Source organism: Coloeus monedula (assembly GCF_965178545.1).
Source record: "Coloeus monedula genome assembly, chromosome: 6".
In the NCBI taxonomy this organism is placed as follows: Eukaryota; Metazoa; Chordata; class Aves; order Passeriformes; family Corvidae; genus Coloeus; species Coloeus monedula.
This window is the reverse complement of record NC_138786.1, coordinates 29,798,488-29,817,547: the sequence shown is the minus strand read 5'-3', so window position 1 is coordinate 29,817,547 and position 19,060 is coordinate 29,798,488. Positions and strand designations below refer to the sequence as shown.

Sequence of the window (19,060 nt, the reverse complement as noted above, 5' to 3'; positions counted from 1 at the left end):
AGGCTTAGTTTCAGAGGGTTTTTCTACAGCAACATTTTCATACTATTTATTTGCATTATGCTATAATAATGCTTAGAAGCTGTGGCGGGGGGCAGGGACCCATGCACTGGACACTATATGAACACAGAGGAGAAGAGTGCACCTACTCAATGAAAAATGGTAATTAAAGAGATGTGACAGGTGAATGGCAAGAGAAAAGATACATCATTAACCCCATGTCACAGACGTATGGGGAAGCAAAGTGACCAGACTTCAGCCAAACAGCATAATCTGCTGCATAGTCAGGACCAAAGAGAACTAAGTGAGGTGCATTGCCACACTTGTAAAGAAGACAGGAATTGATATCATAAGCTGTGATCCAGAAACTCAGAGCCTGCTTAACCCTGACTGTGTCTAAGCTGCCTCCCTCTTGGACCAGGACAATATTTGTTCTTCTGCTGAGTGTGTCCAAAGCTACCCCAGCCAAGGCACTGTTGTCCTTCACTCCTGCTGCAGTCTGACAGACACCCAGGAAACAGCATGGTGGCATGTAATACCCCCAGATCACTTAATCTGCCTGATGTGCTCTGATGCATCCTACTGTGTTGAACACAGAATCTTGAAAAAAAGGCCAAGCTCCTTCAAAAACACCCTGTTGGGGCCATTGAATGCCTTTTGTATAATCACCTGTTAGTTAGATTAGAGGGAACTGGAAACTTAGTCTTACGTTCTCGCAACACCTTACATCCTTCTTGCCCACCACACAACAAAGGATTCAAGAGGCCTGGGCTCCATTCCCAAAGCAATTTACGCATTTAACACTGGGTGAGGACAACCCACAGAAAAGGAAACAGAAGCTCCAGCACTTGTTCCTAGGCATATTCCCCAGCTACTAAGCTACACTGTTCCAGCACTCTCAAGCTGTCTATTGATTAGTGCCCAAGGTCTCTTTCTCAGTCAAGCTATCATATTCTGCAGAAAAATTATTAAAGCTAGTGGTACAGGATGTTAATTAAAGAGATGCATATACGCATCACAGCTTATTCACAGAATTTAGGTATTCCTTATTCTGTATCTAAACCTCCCTTTTCGGTCCTTTCATAGAACCTGAACCTTTATAAAGGAAATAAAGAAATCACAAAAAGTATTGAAAAGTGTTTCAAAATTGGTCCTAATATTTAACTTTTCCATTGCTTTTCTAAATGCTGTGTTCAAAGACAGGTAAAATGCAGCTTGCAACAGCTAGTCTTTACAGCTTGTTAATAGTGGTTAGTAATTACAGGTGCTCCACTGTCTTCTCTGATTGTATGAATTCCCTTACAAATCACTGTGGTTGGTTGTTGGGGTTTTTTTCAGAATACTAGAATGTAATTCCCTTTCCTTATTTTACTTGCCACTCATGTTGGATGATTATCCAGCAGATATAATAGAATGCTGCAATTCTCTGGGGCTATTATAGCATCCCAACAATACAAGGTACCTTCTAGCTTCCAGAATAACACAAACACCCCACCCAACAGCAGGTGCATCCACAAATGCCTTTTGATCATTTCAGTACTACTATGACCACCACACTACTATGACCAGCTTTAGCCAGTTGATTTTTTTTTACTAGTTTTAACTCCTCACTTAGAAACCCCTGCTATTTTTAAAGAGTGAGCTATCAATCTATGCCTAAGCAAAGATGGTAGCTCTCTAACTCACCAGGAGTTCCTCATCTCTTGTTTGGTGAGATACAGAGACTGGGCAGCTCATTCCCTCAGAAAAGCAAGAAGGTATGGCTTTAGTGTTAGACTTTTAAGCTGATTCACTGGATCTCTGAATCTGGATAGCTTTTTACAGCTTTACAACACTTACTGATGGGTTTTGTTTAACCCAATAAATTCTGTACGACATGCTCTAACAGCCCCCTTTATGAAATCTGTATGAGCAAACAGGCTGTGTCTAACCATTAGACATATGTGCACTTCTCAAATGACTCTTTCAGTCAAGCCAAAACCTACTGCAGTGCATTCTCAAACAAAAGTCATATATAAATGCATTGTTAAACAGTGCAGGAAAGTCTGCTGATAAAATCTAGTAGGATTCGGAGATGAAACTCAGTAGTTTTTTCTTCTCATTACTCCCACCCTCAAATTATCATGTAAGCCTTCTGTGGTACCCATTCTAGTTACCAATGTTTTTGAGCACTGTAATAATGTAAGCTGAAATCCATACCAAAGAAAAGCAGTAATGGCATCCCATCCCATCCCACCTACACTCGTTCAGCTTAGTCTCTGGTCTTACTTGGCAATGGCAAATGAGCCTGCTGCACAAAGGCAGCCTGTGGCAGTGCACATTTTCCATTTTCTGCCTATTCTTGTTGGCATCATGAGAGTGGCCCCATGTTTAGTCACCATTTGCAGATTTTCACAAAGGACCTATCTGCTAATTTCTTACTAGTCTAAATGAAGGGAGATTCCGTTTAACTGTGCCAAAGCAAAAAGCTGTGTTTGTTTCTACAGAGCTACTGCAACACAAAGCTTCAGATTAAATACATTTGTTATTTAAGAAGACAGAAGCTATCACAGATGTCTTGGGAATGTATTGGTCAGAAATTAATTATTTTAATAGATTTTCCCCATCATACATTTATCAGCAATTCTGTAACACAAGAGTCAGATCATCATTGGAACAGCAAAAAAATGTGAACCCAGGCACCCAAAAGGTGAGGAGAAAGAATTCTGTCTTGAAACAGTGATGAAGATGGTTCAACTGGCAGGTAGGGCAGAGAGACCAGGAGAAGCACAAAGGCCTCTTTCAAAGTTGGTGGAGTTCATGGATGTAAGGACATGTTTCTCACCCTTCACTAACCTACTTCATCCTGCCAGATTTTGGGATGCTGTTCCCACTCTGCACCCTTGCTAATGTCTCTGTCTCTTCCTGCAGTTTCAGGACCATGGCTTTCCATGAAACACAGCCAAATGGTTATTCTGCAGTAGCCACTCTCCTAACCCAAGCACACCAATTTCCTTTCAGGAAAAAAGGAGGAATGAGAAAGAAGCAGTCCTGGCTCCCAAAGGCATGCATGGACAGGGTAGGCATCAGTCTTGGTTCCCCTTTCCCAGAGCCATTTCTCTCCCCAACAATCTGCCCTGTGACCCACCCGAGGACAGAAGGCAATTCTACATGACTTCTTCAGGTGGCAGCGATGCTAATATCAGCATTCCAGCAGAACTACACTTGCTGCCTTCATTACCCTGCATATTCTTAAGACACGAATGCTATGAAATGCCACAAAGCACTAGTGGTATGTCACTAACCACTCCAACTTCACCACAGAGATGGAAACTCCTGACAGGACTACTATCAATAGTCTCTGAATCATTTTGAGATGAATCACACTGTTAAGAAATTTAATAGTCATGCACCAGCTTTCTGCTTCCTTACCAAGCTCAAACCTTACAAATTATGAGTAATACTTGCATTGAACAAGGAACTAACATTTTAAAGACAAATAATCTCTAATTCTCCCTGTCTTTTCTGTCACTGGCTAACATCAGGGCAACAATTTTCAGACTGCTGATTAAAATCTTCTGATGAGATGGACTTAAATGAGATGTATCTTTAAATGAAGGGGGGAAAAGATTGTTACAGGTATGTTTTCCAAGTAGTTTTTATCTTTCTAAATATTCGTGCCATACTCCCTGCTCCCCAAAGAATGAAGAGGCTAGGTGGCACTGCAGACTAATGGACTAGCTTATTATTATAGGAATTAATTAAGTGAATTTGGTGATCTTCTCAACAAGCTCCATAGCTAACACAGATTTCTTCAACCCTCAGTCACTGAAGAAATCTAAGGCAATGGGCCTAAGCACATGATTTTGTAAGGTCAGTGCTGAAATGAATAGCCAATGGGAGAAAACCCACTGCTCATCCTCATAACTTCATTTGACATCGTGGAGTAAGTACATAAAAATACTGCTTCAGTCAATATCACTTCGGACATATATCAGAGTTTGCTTGTTCTGCCAGTTCCTCACATAAGTATCATGAACACTAAAGAACACACATTCTCGACTACAGCCATAACCTAACTGAGCAGAGACAGTGACATTTGCTTCTTTCTGGTTAAAAAAATACATTAATAAAAATTAAAAGTTAAAAATAAAATAAAATAATAGAGCATTTTTCTTCCTATATTGCCTACCTTGCCTAAGCAGTATGCCAGTATCAGAGAACTATCTATATTCCTATTAAAAAAAAATTATTTTATCAGTGAAGGTGTTATGCACGTATGGTCCTGCTGGCTCACAAAAATATACACAATGTTCTATTTCCACCAACAAAGCAAAAATCCCATAGCAGGCTTGCTCCTCCCCTGTGATTTGCTCTATCAGCATCACTTCCAACACCTTCTCTCTCAGTCTTGCATGCTCCATGCACACACACATCTGCATCTTCAGTTCTCTGCATTTTCAGACTTCCCCAGACCACATACCTCAGCCTTGTTCAAACCTCATCCTAGAATCTACTGCCTGTTGATCCCACCCCCTGACTCTGGTTACTTTATTCCACAAAGATATTTCATTTGCCTTTCTGCATCTTGAAAAAACACACAGTGTGTGCCTTGCCCTTACTGGCATCTTTGCACAGCAGTAATCACATTCCCCTTCTATAACAACAATAATTCTCATGTATAAAATAACAGCAAGGAAGAATCTCCAGCTCTGATTTAGGGTGAAGATCTTAGTTTAAAGGACAGGCGTTTCCAGAATAAAAGCTCCTACAAGATTATTACTTAGAAAATGACTCCTTATGGAAAAGCAAAAAACAGTCTTAGTGGTATTCTAACAGAGGTAAGTACAAGACATAGCACTTCAGGACAATAATAGCTTGAGATAGAAAAAATCTTTCAGCTTCTCAGATTTGACACACCTACTTCTATAGTGTAATTTTTCTTCCCTGCTTTATGACTAGCATTTTGATTGTCAGGTGTTAAATCTAACATTATGACATGCCATACAATGACATGAGGATTGTACCTTTCAGTCTTCAGTAGACCTTGTCTAAAGAACCTGGGAATTTAAATTATGCCATCTGCTCTTTCATCTGCTCCAACAGGATAATGCTGTGGTCCTTAAAGCACATCACACCTGCTACCTTGAGTTCATATGCACTTTTGTTGCAGTGACACCGGAATATTTAGTAAAAACTTAGCATCATCACACTCAAAGAAATAAGCTAAAGCTCCAAAGATACCAGTTATTCCCAGACTGCACTCGTGCCCTTTATATGTCTTACTGGAGCAGAAAGGTGCTAACCTCCTCTTCAGCCCTCTCCCTTTTACCTACCAGAGGGCTGTGAATTCCCAGACCAGCATCTCTTCCTTTCTAACTCCTCATGTCACCCACCAGATGTGGGGAATGGCAGAAAAATGTGACAGTGCTGTGGCATGTAAAAGGCAATGAGCAAACCCCTCTTCTTGCACAGAATTTGCTGAGTAGGAGACAGGCTGACATAGTTTCCCCAGGGTCTGTAACAGAGCCCTGGGGTAAGAAGTGTGCAAGAAGAAATAGTCTCTGCATTTCACCCCTGTGCCATAACCAGCACCATTGTCCTTTCTCACCAAGAAGATGAGAAAATATCTTGTTTTCTAGTCTTATCCATTTTCCTCCCAGGTTCCTCTTGCCATAGAAGATATCTTTGAGTCCAAGAGGAAATACTGGCCAGAGAGCTCATGCTGACACGATGATTTCATCATCTCTTCTGCAAGGCCAGAGGGCAGCCTTCTGCTTCTGTAACCCTGGAACAGCCAGAAGAGGGAGATGATGTACAGAGAAGCTGAGGGGAAAGGGGAAGGAGAGGGGAAAAAGGCAGAGGCAGCAGCTGAAAACTGACCCCTTTTGCACCCATCTTCTCAGAGTCTTGGCACATCTATGTCTAAGATTTTCAGAGGCAAGGACACACCAGACTCAGCTTCTTATCTGTTCCCAATCTCTGTTTTGATTTGCACTACAAACTCTGCTTAGTCCTTACTATCTATTATTTGATGAAGGGTAGGGAACTAACTGGGCTTCTGGCAGAATTTCTTTTTATTTTTAGAAGTGATTAAAAAAAGGGAGGAACATAAATCTACTGGGTTGCAAATCAATGGAGTTGAATGGGCAGTCCTCGTTGATCTAGAAACCAAATATGTCAAAGTAGCCATGGAAATACCAACTGCTTCTGGTACTCTTCAACAGCTATCAAACTGAGTTATAGCACTACAGCAACACCACCTGTATTCTTTGTGAAACAGACCCAAATGGTGTGTCCTATACATTTTCTGCTCACCATTAAATAAGAAAGATGAAAATACCTGGCAGGAAGCAGCAGCCCAGCACAAACCCTTTTTTGGCTTAGATGTACCAAAGCAGCAGATGAGAACTACACCACCTTAGCACTACCATCAGAGCACCATGGCTGGCAGACCCATCAGCCTGCTAGTGTCTGGGACACAACTCTAAGTGGGAACCAACAGAGACTGCAATTAATCTGTTTATACCAATGGGAGATTTTACTATCTGAGTGAAAAAGAAGAGAGAGTTCTCCCAGTGCCAAAGCAGCAGAACTAAGCTATGCAAGGCTCTGCTGTAACACAAGGGCATGCTTCTGACATTGAAAGAGTGACTAAGCCAAGGGTATGGCTTCAGCAGAAGGAAAACAAAGGAAAATGAAAACAATTTTAAAAGATACAATGTGAAGATATGCTGAAATGTGTGGGTAGAGGGTAATGAAGGAGAAACGTGTGATTAAGATTCATCAGGCCTCCCCTATCCTGTCCTGAAATTACCATCTGTATTGCTCTGGAAGCTCTTCTGGGATGGCAAAGACTGTACCAATTTCAGTACACAAGGATTCAGAGATTATAGGCCCAACCATCATCAGAGAATGAGGGAGAAGGCAATCAGACAATGAATGGGTTTAATACAACATAGAGACTGAAACTAATCAAAGTGTAAAGTTACAGGTACAGATTTTGATCATCCCCAAACGAACCTGGATTATTGGAACAGAAAAGGAAAGTCTAATGAAACTGACAATATTGGCAAGGACATTTTTCCACAAAGGTGCTCAGGGTTTCATGAAATATATATGCAAATAGGTGTATATCCATACGTACATATAGAATCACATACACATAACAAACTTTTGACTAGAGTTCAGTGCACTGTTATTCTCACTTTGCAAGAATCCCTTTGCTCACTGCCCCGAGTCTCTCCCTGGAAAATGGAGAAGGGAATCTGCTTCTTTTGGTAAATCCCACAGAGACTCCATGGGGAAACAATGTTTCCTGGAAAAGGAAAACAAACAAGCAAGCCAAAGATCCCAAACAATGAGCCTTCTGGATGAAGAAGACAGCTTTTACTAAAAACACATAGCAGTAGAACAACTCTTGTCAATATAAAGAAAGGAACTCCGTGCAAAATGGCATTCCAGCAGGAGATCAACCTTTCTCCTTCCCCAGCTTAAAAGCACCCCAGCCTCATCAAGCATTAAGGCCTCAATGAATTAATCCTTAGAAATTCAAGAGTGGAACTCCCCCTTTTAGCTACCAAGTCACACACATCCACATCCAACTCCGAGAGATATCATGCTAATAATGCAGGGGTGTTGGCTGTGTTTTTTATTCTGGGCATACTCCAGAGGGGCTCTTGAAATCTCACTGTGCTGATGGAATTCAGCTTGGCCTCATTTGCAACTGTTACCAAGATCCCAAATGGATCAGATACAGGTCAGTGTTTTCCATTATACTGAAGTGCATTGCTTTTGAAATCTCTATGCTAATCATATCCCTTGTACCTGGTATGAGAAGAGAAATTCATATGCTAGATTCTAAAAACTGTTGGTTTTAATGAAATTTCTTAAAATCTGCTTAGTGGCATCTCCTGTCCCTCCCACTCAACTTATCCAACCCAGAAATGTATCCTGACCCCAGCAGCTGAGGGACAGTCGACAATATCCTTTGCACCAGTTCAGCTGTGTTTCCGCCAAGATACAGCTGTATCAACTCAGAACACCTGAACTGTCCATCTATGAAACCCACTGCTAGCAGAAAGGAAACTCTCACATGAGGTCTTTTAGACATCCATAGGGTGTGTAACAGCAGAGAACTAATCCTACTTTCAATTCCAGCAGCATTTTCATCAGGGCTACATCCCCATCTCCCTTATACTTACTCCACCACCCATCACTGGTGAAAGATGAGCCTACTTCCCTGGGACTACAGTGCAAGAGGGAATCAATTTCTGTAGGAACTAAAGAATCACAACAGAATGTAATCTGAAGAGCTCCCTGTAAACTGCCTTGTGTTGTCTCATCCCAGCTCTAGAATCTGTGAAGGATGCAGCATCCAGAAAAAAGCAAGTAGGAAATAGTAGGAAACAGAAAGTAGAAATAGTTCAAAACCACCATCCAGCAGAGTGCCCAAGTTTACAGAGGTTGACTCAGGACCACAACAGCAGAGAAGTGGCTGTCAGTGGCTGTAAGTAGAACAGGTAGGCAAAAGATGAGGATTTAGGAGAAAGAGACAGAATATAGAGCTACAGGAATCGAGATGCAGCTATCAGAGGCTTGTCTCACATGTGCACAATGGCATCTTCAACCACTCGGGACTGTTAGGAACAATCTTTGTACAAGTGCTTGCCACACCTTGAAGCTCTACTTTTCCTTGATGTATGTTCTACTGGAACAGTTAGAGAGTCAAAATTCTTTGGTAATCTCATCTTTAGATGTAATCAACAAGGGTCATACCCTATCCAGTGTCTAACTTGGGCAGGTCAATCTATAAGGAAATGAATACCTTTGCTCTCATTCATACCAACCCCATCCTTCTATCACGCTGGCCCAAACCATACTTTGTTCTTTCCTGCAGACTCAGTAAAACACTAGCAATGCACAAGTCTTAAAGTTATGATGGTCCTTGTATCTGGAGTCTCCCAATCTCACTGAGTTACACTACTTTCTCAGGTGAGGGGAGAACATGCATAGGCTCAGCAGGAAACATTCTGGTTTGGGTTTCTGCTGGATACAACATATTTCCTGGAGGGTGCTCCGCTATCAGTGCTGCAAGCACGATGCTATTTTCAATCATCTTCCCATTTCCCCTTTGACCAGCTCACATTGACACAGACACTGCCTGGGAAGAACAGCACCCACTTTCAAGCAAAGTTTGCTGACTGCAGCTGTTGCTGGTCAGAAGTAGAGAAGGGGACACTTTGCTCCTCTCTGAAAAGCCAGCACCAAGATAGATTTATCCCCAGAGTAAGCTCTCTGCACTGATAGAAATGAGAGGCTAAAAGACACCAGATGAAAACTCTACAGGTAACCACTTGAGAGCCAGGTCTTCTAGGAAAGCTTTTGCCTCTCTCAGAGAAGCCCTGGAAGATCAGGAGAAATAAGCCTAGCATTAGTCCTTTGCTCAGCCTGAATGTTGGAAGTCTCTTCTGTTTGCTGGAAAAAAGCAAGGCCAGAGGTCTGAGCACTGGTGGGAGAAACCTGCTCCCACTCAGGCAAGAAGACAAAGTAAGCAAGAGGAGAGGACATGGCCACAAACATTTTGCCTTATGGCAACTCAGTTCTAACCCAGCTCCCATTGCACCTCCAAATTGCAGAGGTGACAGACATGTTCTGCTTACTGCTTACTAGAAGAGTGCCAAAGAGAAAGGATTCACTGATATACCCTCTTCCTTCTCCACTATAAAGAAAATGCTATTCACCTAAATGAGGAGGAGGTATTCAGCCACATGAGACAGCTACAGGATGGGTATTCAAAGAACCAATACACCCAAATGAGCAATGCAGAATATGTATAAAACAGAAGCCGGTTTCCTGAATAAGCCATACCTGCCAAGCAAAATATCTTGTTCTAACACATGGTGCCTTTGACATTTGCCTTCAGTCAAGAGGAGACTTAAAATTCATAAGTGCCATAACCATATATAATTCATCAGCTGTCTCCATAGGACTGAAAAATCAGATCAAAACCATAATCTATTTTAAAGATGCTTATTAACATGTTATTCAATGTGCCAAATTCATTTTGCTTTGTGTAGTTAAAGGATTCCTTTATTTAGGATTTTTCTTTGGTTTTGAAAGCACTTTGCCTTAAAATTAATTACAGTTTAAAAGGGCTTTCCTTCTCAGAATTCATGTTGTTTGCTTTGCTTTTTAAAAACAATGTAGTTCTCCCAATATATTGAAACTATGGACAGAAGCCTCACTGAACTCAGAAGCAACATCAGACCCAAAAGACACAGGGAGTAGAAGAGATTTCAGTGCTGAGAAAACAAGAGCAATCTCATGGGTTTGGGAACCATGGCATGGGGGAAAGAGGAAGTGTCCTACCACACTCAGAGAGTAAGGCAAGATGGAGGGAAAGAAGGAAGAGCTCATGTGCCAGTTGCACGTGGGTGATGAGGCGCAGCCCAATTCTGCAAAGTTCTGAGGGCTCCTCACGGTGATGAGAACTTGTGGTGCCAAGCCTTTGGTCGCTAAAGCCAAAATGCTCCTATAATATAACGCTTTTAAAAAGGAATTGCCAGTGATTCCTCACAGAAAAAAAAAAAAGAAAGAATACCACTATTCTCCCTACTACTGGGCCTCCTTACAGTTTTCAGCATATGCCCACTGGCTGATGCCCACTTAGCCTAGCTGAACTCACCATGCTGTTTATAGACAGTAGCAGATTCAGGATGTGGCCACGATTCCGGGGGGCAGGACAGAACAGGCCCCGGGCAGCAGCCTCTGTGTCACACAACCAGGACTGCATCACTGTGCAAATGCTGCTCCATAGAGGAGATCCCTGTCATTGCCTCTACTGATCCCCATGCAAATGGGCTTCCCACAAGGCTTTGATTCACAGGCTCTATGTGAGCAGCACTACTACACTTTCTACAGGAGTTTGTAAAGACTGTAACTCCTTTTCCCCCCTGAAAAGCTGGGCACAGTGATAGCTTGCCCTGAACACTGCAGAAAATTAATTCAGTACTTTTTCACTGCCACCATCATGGTTCCAGACAGCCCAGGCCCTGCTTCCTCCACCCTTCCAACCTCAGAGCACTGTAATGGCTCCAATTCCTTCTTCTCTGCTTCTAGATGCCTGGGTACCAAGATCCAAGGACCCCAGGTGTCATCAGCATTGGAGGCCATTCCATCATATGGGAGGAATAAGAGATCCCAGGAGTAGAAGCTAGCAGGGGCCAGAGTAAGGCTTTTAGCATCTCAGTGCAAGAGGCAGCAGCTGCAGTATTCTGGGATGCCCCAGCACTAAAAATAGTAGTGACTGTAGAAGAGCTGTTCTATTGACACATACCACCATACAGCTTGACACATGCTGAGCTGGCCATACCCACTGCTGCTTACAGCAGTTGTGTTTATAGCTGCAACCTGGAAGGTATTTTAGGATTAAATCCAAAGTCTGCTACCAAACACAGACCCAGACACACATTCTCATACCTTACATGTCTAAATGTTGACTTTTGAATAGTTCTCAAACAAATGGATTTTGTAGGTAGTTCATTTATAATACAAACATGCAGAAGTCCACATATTGAAGATGTACCTTTGCAGGGCATGCTTATAAACATAAAGCTGAGGGCATGAAAATGGAGATGAAGTAGTTCTCAGCCAGAAGTGACAGCCTTCAAATACTATCACTCCTGGTTTAACTTCCATTAAAAATGACAGGTTAAAATGGCTCTCACAACTGTGCTGCTGTGAGAAGAAACCACTGCCAGTGCAGGTATCTCCAAATAGACAGCAGTAGTCTAAAGAGGAACTCAGATTATCAAATTTGTGTAGCTCTACTCCACTTAATTAAAACACTTCTAGTAATTAGGGAACCCCACTGGCTTTCCTCCTACCTCCAGATCCTCCTCCTCCTTGAAATTCAAATTTGAACTGCCCTGAAGCATGGAGAGTATTTCAACTCTGGATTGATTTCAAATTAGTAAGCAGATGATGCCAAGCAATGGAGTTTGGATTGACACTTCAATCGAAGTTCAAGAGAGTAAGACTGAGATTGGAAATATGTATTCACCTTTATTCACAGATAACTACGGACATTCAGCCTTTCAATCACATCAAGAATGAATCTGTCACATTAGACCTGGTAAATCTGCATCATTTAAATGTGTGGCTAAATAAAGGTTAGTTACCAAACATTGTCACTTTACTGGCAAATCGATTGTAAAATAACCTTTTTTTGTCCTATAACTGGGAATAGTGTGAGCTAAGGAAACTCTCAGCAGACAAAAAGAAAATGGATTGAAACATAGTAGAAATACGTCCGAAAAACAGTCTGCAGAGTGAGGGTCCAACAAAAGACACTGAGAGCAGAAGGGATTAGATACAAGTATATTGGAAATCAAACCCTGGAACCCAAGTATTTAATTCCATAGTTGTCAAACTGACTTCCCCACACACACACACTTCCTCTAATTTGTGGAAAACCTGTGAGGCTAAAAGAAGGGCACTGCATTAAAGCCAGATTAAGAGAGGGAACCACAATATCCCTCTTTTTTCCTTCTTGAAGAATCAACAAGCAACTAGGTCAGACCTAGTTTTGCAGCCCAAACCATATTTTACCATTTTGTTCTGAAAAACCAATAAAGAGGGAAAGCCATTTTAAAACCATAAACTATGTTTTCTGCATTTGCATGCATCACATTGTTCAGCTTTGGTAGAAGGTTTAGCATGAGCAGTATCTCACCTCATTAAATCCAGCTACCCTGTGAGCTCAAAATGCACTCTGTGCCACTGTTAGCAATGCTACTGCAGTTCTACCACTGTGCTGTTGAATTCAGGAGAGATTCCAGCCTCTGTTTCTACCCATTAGGAAGACTGCCAGCTGCTTATTTGCCTCCGACCTTCCTGTTGCCATAACAGTTGATTCTTGAAAGAGGGAAAGATAAAGCCAAGGAAAGGAAAGGGCAGTTTGTGGATAAAAGAACCTTATCTGCCAATATCCTTAAGTGATCTTCAATTCCGAACAAGATACAAGAGTGGAAGAAGCTGGAAATGGAAAGCAGCTGTTAGAACACCACTAATTACATGGTTCTTCACAGAAATAAGGTAACTACCTCTAAAGGGTGTACGTATTACTCCCTCAACACTACAGGGTCACTATAGCTTTATTAAATTGTCCCAGAAAACAATGCACTACCTGTTAGGAGATCTTCCACTTGCTTCACTGCAGTATTACTAGATCACTCCTTCCTGAATCTTTCTCAGTGCTATCATCTGTAAAGGACTGGCTCTGAACACTAAACAGCTTCAGAGTTTGTGGGAGGCACAACCCAGTCCATGACTCTTCACTGAGCTGAGCACTGACAGCTTCCCAGAAGAGTCCCTTAAAGAGAAACTCCTTCCAGAGGGAGTCATTTGGGTTGGCACTCTTCTGACCTGCAAAATACCAGCAAAAAGACTAGAGAGTTAGTACAGCTTTCCATTGGCATCTCAACCAAAAATCATACTATCTCTTAAGATCGGCTTCTGCTCTGGAGGACAGGAGCATAGAAAACACTGTATTGTTACAAAAAGGCACAGGAAGTGATCTGGAGAACTGCAAGCAGAAAGAATCTTACTTTCCTTTCTGGTAAATTTGAATGGCGAAGAAATAGGAAAACCTGAAGTTCATGGAGGAGTGAACAAACAAGAATCTCTATCCACAGCTCACCTGCAGAAGAAGAGACTGCTGCTCTCTCTTGGGAATAATCTTTGCATTCAGTGACACATCACCAGACACATCAGGACCCTGAGGCCTATCTCCATGTGTGGAAGTTTAGCTGACTTGCAGTTTGATAACAAAGGTAAGAATCTATCATAACCAACATCGTACATATTGAAACTAGTAGAAAAGCTAGGAATTATTTAGTATGTTCTCTGAAAGACTTTAGCAGTCTGCACTCCAAACATGAGCATACATCACTGTCCAAAACAAGGGCATTTCTGGGGTCACTCATGCACTCTAGAAAAGGGCCAAAGGCTTACATTGGTTTTGGTAGAGGGCTGCACATACAGAGCTGCAGGAGAGTGAGAGACGAGTCAGGAGAAACACCACAAGAACCAGAAGAGTAGGAGAAGAAAGCAAAAAACCTGACAGAACAAGCAGATATGGAGAATAATTCAGGGAGTTTTGGAGTGAGATCTGGGCAACTCCTTGAAAGAGACAAGGAAAAAGCACAAATGCTACCTGCTGTACTAGATGAGAAAAGGACCTTGAATAGTTTTTTGAAATTGGAAGGTAACATCAAAGATTCCTAATTATATAATCACTTTATCTAGTATTAACAACCCAAAGGGATTTGGGCTGTGTGCAGCAAAGCATGAGGCCTAGATTTTGAACTTTTAAGTGACTAGATACACAGTAAAAACATGCAGCCTTATTAAGAGCGGCAACTCTTCCAGAGAACTGGAAAACAAGCTTGTTTTTTACCTAATTTCAAAAGGTTCAGATAATAATCTGGGCAAGTTAGACCTTGCTTACTTTCTTAATAAATCAGCTGAATGGCTCCTAGAAAGCAGAATCCTGAAGTCATCCTGAAGGATTATGGTACAAAGAAAAAGTATCCTCTACTGTACATCTTTGTAAATCTTTTCTCAATAGAACATTTAGCAGGAGAGAACTAGGGACCAACTCCTATTTTTGGGGGGCATCTAGTGAAGTTCCTCATGGTGGAGTAATGAATAATTTTTATTTGAGTTGCAAGAAGTAAAATTTGACCATTCTGAGCTATGATTGAGGACAGAAAAACAGGAATAAATGAAGAATTTTCCTCAGTGACAGAAGGTAAACAGCAGGATCCATCAACTTTTAACACTCGGAAGTATTTTGTTAAAATGTGAACTGAAGGAGAAGACTAGCAATACAATAACAGTATTTTAAGTTATACCCTCATACAGATTTTATACAGAGAAGTGATACCTTTTACTTGACTAGCTTAAAATACAAAAATGTCTTAGAAGGTTTTCTAGTTAGTGACTTAGCTTCTGCTAAGCCTCTAGTCTAGTAAAGAGTATCACCAATCTAGTTCAACCACTAGCTCTCCCTACTGAAAAATTTTTCAAATATCCAAGAGGCTTGATAAGGCTTTCTCATTAATTTCCAGAAAATGCAAAGAAGTTTTATACTGTTAATAGCAAAGGTTGTAACCAAGAACCATTTGGGAAGCCAAATATACTTCTTCCTGCAGCATTTCCCTGGTAGAAAAGCTAGTAGCCAAATTTTGTTTTCATTTCAGACAAAAGTTTAATCCTCCATGGTCAGAAAAACAGAGTTTCATGAAAGGGATACTATGATAGAGTTTGTCTTGTCTTATGAAGCCACATTCTTGCCTAGAAGACATCAAAAGCTCTAGATCTTCATGGTGTGTTTCTATCGGTTGTGCTACTAATGGGCGAGAGAGAACCTATATATATTTCGTATCGATGACTCTTACATGACGTCAGTATTCTAAGGCTGCTATTGTAGCAGGATTTGTGGCCAGACACAGATGCTATGGGACATAGTCAAATCTCTTTCCACTTGGGAGCAGATCTTCATTGTTACTGGGCAGTTGTTCCTTTCCCTGATCTCCTTTAACTGTCCAAGGCATCTTTTGCAATAGCTGACCAGAGGCAAAGTTATCTGTGTGAAGGTTCCTTCCATTCAGAGAGATGACAGGACTTGAACAGAAGCTCTGCAAACCAAAAAACAGCAGGGATTTGGATAAAGATCAGATTCTAGAAAATAGTTGGTGCCTGTGAACTACTGCTTAGAGAGCTATGGCATTGCCCACTTAGATCAGCTTTTCACAGCTTTTCTCCACTCTAAACAAACACTTGGTCCAGCAATTTGGACCAGTATGACATTTGGACCAGTTCCCTTGTTGGGAGTTGTCCCTCCTGTGGAAATGTTCATTTCTATCATCCTGAAAGAAGCACAATCAAAGCAGCCTCTTCTAAAAGCAGGGAACTGCAGTTTAGGCAGTGAAATAAGGGAAAGGCAAGAACATCCCCTCTCTTTAACCCAGGTAACTCCACTGACGGGCAGATTTTCCTCCTGGCATGTGTAACTAGATATTTCTATTATGGGTTGTAAAGCTAAAGATGTGCTGAGTGAAATATTAAAGCTCTCTATTCTCTGCCCTCTTCCTGCTTTTTTAAGGTTATTTCAACAATTGACATGTATCCTCTTAGCCAAGGGATAACAGTACAGCCAGTTCCTGATTCTGGCATAGATCATCTTGCTGGAGAAGATCTCCATGCAGCCATGTGTGCAAGCAGCTGTGAACAAACGGCTACAAGCGCCAGCTCTTGAACAGTCTGTGTTGCTAAAGGCTGGGGATAAACACACGGGCCCCCAAATGATAAACTTAAATCATACTAACAACTGTTTCAGAAAGAGTTCTTTCATCAATAACAGCTATTAGCACATCCGAGTCTGACTCATCCCTTTCACCATCTGCACAATGTGTCATTTGCACTAATCTCACATTTTCTTTGCTCTACATTCTTCTTAGCATTCGTGCTTCCCAACTTGCAGGAACATTTTTCTGACCCTTCCCTATAAAACAAGAACCATCAATGTGTATTTAGATAACAAGAACATTGCACTAATTTGATCCTGCCACCTTGGAAACCAGTGGGTCGAGAATTGCTAATGAATCGCTAATGCTCGGTGATTGTATCTTCAACAAGCACTGATTGTACAGATGGGCCACTTCTGTTAACACATTATTATTGCATTCTTTTCACCCATACCTTGCTACACACTTAACGCTATGTTCAGATAGATCAAGTATATCAAGCGCTCTCATGGAAAGTATGGGCGCTAAAGCAACTGTGCACTGCAAAGCATTTACCAGGGCAGTTGTTAAATGACTGCCATTACTGCTGGTTTCACAAAGCAAGCACTCTACTTTCAGCACCTTAAGAGTTAATCCATATGGGAGATGTACAGAATACCTTTAAAAGGCATGTCAAGCAATTTGAATTTCTGAATCAAAATCTCAGGAGGACAACTTTGTCACACACTTGGATTTCCCTCCTGCTAGTTCACCCCTGTCCCACGCCATCCATTTTGGTGCTGTTAAAATAGATCAGCATTTGACAAGTAACAGCCATTTGACAACTATCTGCCATCCTCCTTCCCCTCCCACCCCTCCCCACTGCCAAAGGAATCACAGTGGGAACACCAGCTTAACACTGGGGGCTTTTTCTCAACGGTAGATGTTGAACCTCTGTATCTTCTGTTGTTTAGCTCCGCATCAGAAATGGTTGTCCCTGTTAAAGGGCAGCCTACAATCTCACCTCTAAAATGTTAAATATCATGACTGTCAGAATCTATTTCAGTCAGTTGAAGCCTTTGAGAACAAATCCCTTTACTTTTAACTGCTTCAAAATCAAGGCTTTATGCAAAAAAATATGCCTGCATTTTGGGCAAGTAGGACCTGCTTTGCAAAGAATCAGCACAGATGCTTCAAGACATTGACAGAAGCACAAACCTTGTCCTTTGGCAGCAACTGTTGAATCCTCAGGGTTATCCAAACCTTCCTCTCTCTCCAGTCCATCTTCTGTAAGTCGGGCCTTTCCCACCAGCCCACATCTCCATACTGCACCATTCACCTTGAACAACAGCATACATGTTCTGACACCAGCATCTGAAACAGCATTTAGAGACAGCAGTAGCAAAGTGCTTTCTCTGAAGCAGCATTTTGACTAAGCTTTCTTGTTCTTTAACCACAGCCACGAAGTCCACGTGCTGGATTGTGTTTATTTTCTAGCTTCATAGCACAGCTTCAGAGCACATATTCTCATTCAGCTGATCAGTGCTCTTACATTCCCTGTTTAGGATTTTTAGAAGTATTTGTGCGCTACAAACAAATTCAGTAGTGAAATGGGACATACCAGCAGTTAAAGAAAAGATTAATTAAGCTTGACAAGCAAGGAGAACTTGAATACAGAATGAAGAAGGCTTTCTCCTCCTCATCCCAGCATGTCTAAATGTCGATGGAAGAACATCTAACATCCTTTTTCAACCTCTGAGCAAAATGCAGTGGAGCCCATAAAACACTGTGTTGTGTAATTTCACTACAGATTCAAACGCTCTCCTCTAATTAATATTAGAAGGAAATTATCAGTTTGATCAGATTCCTTGACCATATGCTTGACCTACACAGTGCTCCCCCAGTGTTTTACAGTTAACTGGCAAAAATGGGACCACTGCTAGGAAAAAAAATCAAGCAATTTAAGAAAAAGGGACTCCAGATTGACATTTCTTTGCAGAAGTGTGATCTCCAAGTGCTGGCCTGGCAGACAAACTGGCTTTTTGTGGCACTCCTGCCATAATTCAGCCATGTGGCACGTGACAGCTCAGCTGTAAATTAGAAGGCCCACACAGACGCAGGGATTGGGATGAAGGGGCCTAGGAGTTTGGTTTCTGCAGTGTGTCCCACTCCTTGCTTCTGTGCCTTTTCTGGCTTTACTCCATACCCGATTTCTGCTCCCTTCCCATGCAACCCCAACATGGCAAAGCCAAGGATACATGCATACTTCCCATGTCTAAGAGCACTTTGCAGGCAAAGGCATTATCTTTGCTGTCAGTGTGTGACCGGCACACCTTTTTGAGCATCAGCTGACAACAGTCTGTGAAGGAACATAAGCAGAACTGCATAAAGCCTTCTCAACATTCATTAGAGCCCCTTTTGAAAAGTATTATTTATGCAATGAAAGAAGAAAAACATCCATATAATCATGGATTATTACTCACCTTTAATAATTAAATTTCTGAACCATATTCCCAAGCTTTGTATTAACTTGCTATATTTAAAAAGAAGGAAGTGAAAGAAGCCCTAAATATTACAATTATTTTATCCCCTTTCTTATTCTTTTTTATTATTTCATTTATAAGTTTACCAAAACATGCTGAGGAGCAATGACTGAAAAAGACCATTTGGGATAACTGTGAACCCATTATTTCATGTACTGCATCTGGACTCCCATACAGGCTATGTACTTAAGTGGGACAGCAAATATCTCACTAATTAAGCAAGTAATTCTTTCATAGTCTCTAGTTCCC

At 41.5% G+C, this 19,060-nt stretch overlaps 1 protein-coding gene across 1 annotated transcript in view; it reads right to left on the bottom strand.

Moving 5' to 3' along the window:
• The window catches only part of LOC309574429 (deubiquitinase DESI2-like), a gene marked incomplete at its 3' end in the record, with an annotated part of 74,921 nt that extends 57,111 nt beyond the window's left edge, over positions 1-17,810 (bottom strand). Inside the window, exon 1 of the mRNA XM_082284100.1 lies at positions 17,487-17,810. Within this exon, the coding sequence (XP_082140226.1) occupies positions 17,487-17,603 (117 nt within the window). The 5' untranslated portion in view covers positions 17,604-17,810. The remainder of the gene's footprint in view (positions 1-17,486) is intronic.
• Positions 17,811-19,060: the final 1,250 nt, after the last annotated feature.